Source organism: Bombina bombina, unplaced genomic scaffold (genome assembly GCF_027579735.1).
Source record: "Bombina bombina isolate aBomBom1 unplaced genomic scaffold, aBomBom1.pri scaffold_914, whole genome shotgun sequence".
In the NCBI taxonomy this organism is placed as follows: domain Eukaryota; kingdom Metazoa; phylum Chordata; class Amphibia; order Anura; family Bombinatoridae; genus Bombina; species Bombina bombina.
Genome location: NW_026511295.1, coordinates 96,228 through 104,282, shown reverse-complemented (window position 1 = coordinate 104,282; position 8,055 = coordinate 96,228). Strand labels below are relative to the sequence as shown.

At 38.7% G+C, this 8,055-nt stretch overlaps 1 protein-coding gene across 1 annotated transcript in view; it reads left to right on the top strand.

Moving 5' to 3' along the window:
- Window positions 1-7,876: 7,876 nt before the first annotated feature.
- The window catches only part of LOC128643693 (pancreatic triacylglycerol lipase-like), a 38,104-nt gene continuing 37,925 nt past the window's right edge, over window positions 7,877-8,055 (top strand). The window contains exon 1 of the mRNA XM_053696524.1: window positions 7,877-7,925. Within this exon, the coding sequence (XP_053552499.1) occupies window positions 7,877-7,925 (49 nt within the window). The remainder of the gene's footprint in view (window positions 7,926-8,055) is intronic.

Genomic DNA, 8,055 nt, shown 5'->3' with positions numbered 1-8,055 from the left:
GGGGGAGTGTTTCTGCACTCTTTTTATCAAAAACATCAGAGAAATCAAGGTATTGCTCTGGTATTTTAGATGGAAGTGTAGTCAGTAGTGTGGAAGTGGGAGAACAAGTGGTGGTACAGAATTGAGAGGGAAAAGATAGGTAGAGATCTTCCCAATGAATTAGTGGTTGGTGGAAGCGAAGCCAAGAAATACCCAGAACTATGGAGTAGATAGGAGAAGAGATAATATCAAATGACAAGGATTCTGTATGACCAGTAGTTGTTGTGAGAATAAGAGGGACAGTTTGATGTGTAACAGGACCAGATGGCAAATTAAATCAATAACTCTAAGAGGCAGGGGGTTGCTTTTAAGGAAGAAAGGAATTGTATTGCTTTTGACCAGGTCAATGTCAATGAAATTGCCCCAGGCACCCGTGTCCACTATGGCATCAATCCTGAGGCTGTGATGGTCCCACTGTAGAGACAATGGTAGGATTATATTGTTAACACTTCCTGTTTTGGAATAGAAACAATGTGTATAGAAACTAGACTTACTCATCTTCTGTTTGGCTAGGAGAGGGCAATCCTTTACTAGGTGATTGTGTGCTGCTCAATACATAAATAAGTTAAGGGATCTGCGCCTGGATCTTTCTTGGGCAGACAGTGGTCCCTTTATGAAACCTATGTCCATAGGCTGATCAGTAGTTGAGGAGTGAGTGGGTATGTTAGATATTGCTTTACGTACTGGGTAAGTGGCAAGTGTCTTTTCTAGCTTTCTTTCTCTCAAGCGTCTATCGATGCTGATAGAGGTAACGTACAGGTCCTCTAGGTGTTCTGGTACACCAATTCTGGACAGTTCGTCTTTTATATCGTCTGAGAGACCCAGTCTAAACTGTTTTTTCAGGGAAATGTCATTCCACAAAGAATCCCTAGCCCAGATCTTAAACTGGGTGATGTACTGCTCGACTGGGTTCTTGTGTTGTTTGAGACTCCTGAGTTTACTATTAGTGGTCAGCTGGCGGTAGGGATCATCATACAGATTTGATAATGTATCTATGAAAGAACTTAGTGAATTAAGGATGGGATCCTGACTCTCATATAAAGAATCAGCCCAGGCACAAGGCTCACCTCTCATATATGACAGAATGGTGAGTACTTTGGTCATATCGTTAGGATATGTCTTTGGTCTTAATTTGAATAGTAACAAACATGCATTTCTAAACTGCTTGAAAGTGGTTCTGCCCCCAGAGAATGTTTCTGGGAGTGATACCTGGGGTTCACTAGAGTGGTCACCACTAGACCCTTTGGCTGTGAGGGCTTCTCTTAAGCAAGCCCTAAGATTCTGGTTCTCTACCTGCAATTCCCTAAAGGCTTGAGACAAATTATCCATGCGTTGATTCAAAGAGTGTAACTGTGGTGAATAATCTGTAGGTTCCATTTTAGTGCAGTAACCCTTTTATTTATTTTAAGGCTGGTTTATTATGTCACGGCTAAGTAGGAGTTAACCGCTTGTTCAGGTGTGTCTCCTGATAATGTTACTTCCCCTTTAAATATGTAATATATATGAGTTGGATATGTAGCCTTTTAAGTTAGATTGGAGGAAAATACCAGGAATATAATCTCCCAAAACAGAGTAAGGCACAATAATATGGTAAGCAGAATAGTGTAGCAATAATTTCTTAGTTATACCAGGCAGGCGATAAACAGTAAATGCAGTGAAAGCGCAAACAGAGAGAAGCTGCAATTGATTTAGGCAGGTTGTTAGTACAAGCAAGCTGAATAGGCAGTCTGATATTACAAGCAATCTGAAACAATTCTGAGCAGATTACTCACAGTGTCCGGTTACCAAGTTAAGATTTTTGTTAGCAGAACAGACAGGAGAGAAAACACCTTACCAGATTCAGTTCTTTAGGAGAGGTGAGAGTTACCAGAGTCTGCAAAAAAGAAAATAAAAAGGAAAACAAAATCCTAAAAAAAAAATATCTGGGATAATCTAATTAATGGGCTCAATTGCAATTTAGAAAAACTCATCTCCACACACAGATTCAATCAATATGCACAATGCATTTGTAAATATAGGCATCATACCATTGGGATATAGACTTTGTATATTCTTTCAGAGAGTACTGTTTACTCCCACCATCCCAAGTAAATATTCGCTTAAGTAGGGGCACACAATGTACCTATCGCTGTGGGAGTGTAAGGCAGTAGCACGCTATCTGAAGAAAGAAACAAATATGAAGGATGAAACTAGGGAGTTTTTCATCAGGTTGCTCAAATTTGTGTTGGAACATAATTATTGCGTTTTTGATGATAGATTGTATTTGCAGGTTAGGGGCACAGTGATGGGTACATCGTGTGTCCCTACTTACGTGAATATTTACTTGGGATGGTGGGAGGAAACAGTAGTTAATTATGACTCTCTGAAAGAATATACAAAGTGTATATCCCACTGGTCCAGATACATTGATGATGTGTTCTTTGTATGGAACAGACCAGTGGAGAGACTGCAGGATTTCATAAAAGAATTCAACTCCAATCCATTTGGTCTTTATCTAACATATACAGCAGATAAAGAAAAAGTGGAGTTTCTTGATCTTGTTATTAGAAACATTAATGATAAATTGGAAACAGATTCTTATAGGAAACCAACAGCTAAAAATAATACTCTGTATGCAGAGACCAGTCACCATCCATCTACAATAAAAGGGTTGCCAGTTGGGGAATATCTTCATATTAGAAGAAATTGCTCCACATATGAATCTTTCAAAATAGCAGCACAAGACTTACGAGATAGACTATTACTTAGGGGCTATTCACGGAAATCCCTAGCCAGGGCATATCAGAAAGCCTGAAATAAAGATAGGAGTGAATTGTTGAAACCTAAAGTGAGAGTTACAACTAACCCCATTAGATTTATCTCCACATACTCCCCTGAAAGTTCTCAGATTAAAAATATATTTTCCAAACATTGGCATGTATTAAAGGCTGATGAACAGCTGAAAACTTTGGTCGCAGATAACCCTATGTTCACCTTTAGGAGATCAAAAAATATAAGGGACTACCTAACAAGCAGTCACTTTAATAGAAATGCCAAAAAAAACTATTTATAAAGACTCAGTCCAATGTGGCTCATGTAAAGTCTGCCAGCATATGGTAAAAAAGAAGGCAATAAAGGATAGATTCAATAAAACATGTTTTTTTTAATGATTACATTAATTGTAAAAGTACAAATGTCATGCATTGTATCTTCTATAGATGCAACATTTTTTACGTAGGCATGACAACAAGGTCACTCGTTACAAGAATCACAGAACACTTGAGCAATGTTAGGAAAGCTAAAAAAGATGTTGAGAAAGACAAAAAAATCACCAGTGTTGCGAGACACTTTCTGCAACACCTTAATGGTGATACAAGAGCTTTAAGATATTGGGGTTTGGAAAATTGAAACCAGGCATCAAGGGAGGAGAGTGTGAAAATCAGCTGCTTAAACAAGAAACCAAGTGGATTTTTAGTTTGGATTGCGTGATGCCCAAGGGCATGAATGAATCCAAGAACTACTGGGTGTTCCTGTGAATGTGTGGTGTATGATTTTTTACACTAGTATATGCCACTCATTTATACAATAGGTATGTTGGGGTTATAATTTCCTAATCCTGTATGTTTACTATGGAAATGGGACAAAAACGTCTACACAATGTTCGCAAAAGTTTACCTACGGGTTAGGGACATTGGTAGAATACGCGATTGATATGTTTAAAAAAAATATTATCGTGGACTAATATACGCATATCGAGATTTACATGCTAGAATATGTTAGATATGAGCAATAGATGTAACCAATTAATCCTTTTGTGTAAGACCCAATGGGAGAAGTCCGATCAGACACACACCCTCGAACAGCCCAATTGCAGTATAAGATGATTGTACAGGCCGGCACATGATTCTGCAAAGAATAGATAACATGCACAGAGTTATATGGTTTCTAGGTAAAAGTGTAACAGTATTACCCAATTAGGCCAGTGCCTTAAGTACACACCCAGAATTTGAGCAATCACTAATCTGGAATGGTGCTAGGGGAGGGGTATATGACGCAAAGCGTCTGGATTGGTTGGATTGTTATTTTTATTGTGTGTAATGTCCCTGTGTAAGGAATCCGTTTCATCTTTTCCTTTCTACCAGCCTGTCACATGATGTGTCTAGTCACTACCAATTGTCTACTTAAGTTTTAACCACACCTTAAACAGGTGCTTAGGTATTGTGCTTTCAAGCTGAACTCAGCCTTGCCAGTGTTCTTATTGAGATTCGCTATTATCATATTTGGATTACATATCATTCTATTACTTGGATTACGATTATCATTGTGTGTTCACCAGGATTAAACTACCTTTTAACCACCAAGCTCTAAATAACTGGACCCTGGTTTCCGCCAAACTTCCTCCTGTACACATAACTTTCGGGTCAAGTACAGATCTTCTGATAACTTCTGCTATCCCCTTAACGTCTTCTGCATCTTATTGATAAGCTTTTCCAGCAGAGGGAATTGCGACATCGGCTTAACCGCAGCAGTCTAGCTGAACCGATCCTGTTACGGAGTAAAGATACGCCCCCCCCGGCTGAAAATAAACCTTACTCGCAAACAGCGATTCACAGCCTCACTACACCACCAGCAGCAGAGCAGCGGATCTCTCACCCTCTGACACTTTCCTGCAGCTTTCCTGTTACTAACAGCGCGGATCAACAAAGCTCTATTCCGCTGCCTATGTGAACACTTCACTTGCAATTACGGTTGCATACTGTCTCCACTTCCTACCTCAGATTAACAAAGTCAGCCACCATAGGTTGCAGCTGCTTGTCAGGTTTAACACTTGTCAGTATTCTGCTATTGTTTATTTCCTGATCTTGCTATTGGGGTTAATGCATTGCTTCACAAGTATAAGTTGCACCAAGTAGATTCTTTGCTCTGCAACACTTAGATAAATCATAACAACTATTCACTGAAGCATATCTGGACTACATTTTGTGATAGTTAATTTGCTAAGTGATACATTCACAATAGTTATAATCAAGTCTGCAGTTGAGATCCCCAATATTAAAGGGACACTGAACCCAATTTTTTTTATTGATTCAGATATAGCATGCGATTTTGATAAACTTTATAATTTTCTCCTATTATCAATTTTTCTTCATTCACTTGCTATCTTTATTTAAAAAAGAAGGCACCTAAGCATCTTTTTTGGTTCAGTACTCTGGACAGCACTTTTTTATTGGTGGATGAATTTATCCACCAATCAGCAAGAATAACCCAAGTTACAGGGAGTGCAGAATTATTAAGCAAGTTGTATTTTTGAGGATTAATTTTATTATTGAACAACAACCATGTTCTCAATGAACCCAAAAAACTCATTAATATCAAAGCTGAATATTTTTGGAAGTAGTTTTTAGTTTGTTTTTAGTTTTAGCTATTTTAGGGGGATATCTGTGTGTGCAGGTGACTATTACTGTGCATAATTATTAGGCAACTTAACAAAAAACAAATATATACCCATTTCAATTATTTATTTTTACCAGTGAAACCAATATAACATCTCAACATTCACAAATATACATTTCTGACATTCAAAAACAAAACAAAAACAAATCAGTGACCAATATAGCCACCTTTCTTTGCAAGGACACTCAAAAGCCTGCCATCCATAGATTCTGTCAGTGTTTTGATCTGTTCACCATCAACATTGCGTGCAGCAGCAACCACAGCCTCTCAGACACTGTTCAGAGAGGTGTACTGTTTTCCCTCCTTGTAAATCTCACATTTGATGATGGACCACAGGTTCTCAAAGGGGTTCAGATCAGGTGAACAAGGAGGCCATGTCATTAGATTTTCTTCTTTTATACCCTTTCTTGCCAGACACGCTGTGGAGTACTTGGACGCGTGTGATGGAGCATTGTCCTGCATGAAAATCATGTTTTTCTTGAAGGATGCAGACTTCTTCCTGTACCACTGCTTGAAGAAGGTGTCTTCCAGAAACTGGCAGTAGGACTGGGAGTTGAGCTTGACTCCATCCTCAACCAGAAAAGGCCCCACAAGCTCATCTTTGATGATACCAGCCCAAACCAGTACTCCACCTCCAACTTGCTGGCTTCTGAGTCGGACTGGAGCTCTCTGCCCTTTACCAATCCAGCCACGGGCCCATCCATCTGGCCCATCAAGACTCACTCTCATTTCATCAGTCCATAAAACCTTAGAAAAATCAGTCTTGAGATATTTCTTGGCCCAGTCTTGACGTTTCAGCTTGTGTGTCTTGTTCAGTGGTGGTCGTCTTTCAGCCTTTCTTACCTTGGCCATGTCTCTGAGTATTGCACACCTTGTGCTTTTGGGCACTCCAGTGATGTTGCAGCTCTGAAATATGGCCAAACTGGTGGCAAGTGGCATCTTGGCAGCTGAACGCTTGACTTTTCTCAGTTCATGGGCAGTTATTTTGCGCCTTGGTTTTTCCACACGCTTCTTGCGACCCTGTTGACTATTTTGAATGAAACGCTTGATTGTTCGATGATCACGCTTCAGAAGCTTTGCAATTTTAAGAGTGCTGCATCCCTCTGCAAGATATCTCACTATTTTTGACTTTTCTGAGCCTGTCAAGTCCTTCTTTTGACCCATTTTGCCAAAGGAAAGGAAATTGCCTAATAATTATGCACACCTGATATAGGGTGTTGATGTCATTAGACCACATCCCTTCTCATTACAGAGATGCACATCACCTAATATGCTTAATTGGTAGTAGGCTTTCGAGCCTATACAGCTAGGAGTAAGACAACATGCATAAAGAGGATGATGTGGTCAAAATACTCATTTGCCTAATAATTCTGCACTCCCTGTATTCACCAAAAATGGGCCGGCATCTAAACTTACATTCTTGCATTTCAAATAAAGATACCAAGAGAATGAAGAAAATTTGATAATAGGAGTACATTAGAAAGTTACTTAAAATTGCATGCTCTATCTGAATCACGAAAGATAAAATTTGGGTTCAGTGTCCCTTTAACTTAGTCTTACACCCTGGCACCTGAAGCTGACGTCTGCAGCTATCGGCCAGGAAACAGAGGGACAATATCACTGTTTTTCTTTAAGTGGTGGTGGCCATTTGGCAGGATTACCTGCTTTCTATAACAATATTTACTTATTAAAGGTTAAGTTTTATACCTGTATATATTCTCAATAGAGGAAGAGTACTAGAATAACTCTTTTCTTTCTCCCCAGTTCTTTTGGGGTTTGTTGAAAATTGTATTTATTAGAGGGTAGTACCAGTCCTGTTCGTTATTAGTAGGTCCATTATTTCTCTATAACACTGTATCATAGTGCCAGTTTAATTTCTTCTTTTTGTAGATTAATATAACGCAATAATTGTGTGATTAGATATCAATCTCCATTTAAACATATAAATATTTCTCTGGCTCTGTCTTGTGGGAACATGAGAGCAGACTTTGATTCCTGCCTCTTGCACAATATAAGATAAGTATTTATAGGTGAGGAGAAATAGCAGGGCAGCGTGGGAAGACAGAAAAAGAAACATAGAGGAAGAAGAGAGAAGGCGCAGGACTGAAAGAAAATAATTAAAATACGTGAAAAAGAAACGTGATATAAAAAGCAAAGTGAGTTGTAATGCAAATGGTCTGCAAAGAGGAGTGTGAGGGAGATGAAGAGGGAAAAAAGATTTTGAAAGTGAAGCAACAAAGAGAATACAAAATAGTGTTGGTTTTATATAACGCTGTATATTCTGTATCTATATAAAGGTGTTAATCACCAGCTTATATTGAGTTTATATGATGTATATTCTGTATCTATATAAAGGTGTTAATCACCAGCTTATATAGAGTTTATATGTTTTTTCCACTTTCAGATGCTACAGGCTGTGTGGATAGTTATTTTGCTTATAGGGACTGTGAATGGTGAGAAATATCGATCTGTCTCATTGTCTCTTTGTCTCTCTGTTTACTGTGTCTTTTTGGCTCTCTGTCCCTTTGTCTCTCTGTTTACTGTGTCTTTTTGTCTCTCTGACTCTTTGTCTCTCTGTCTTCT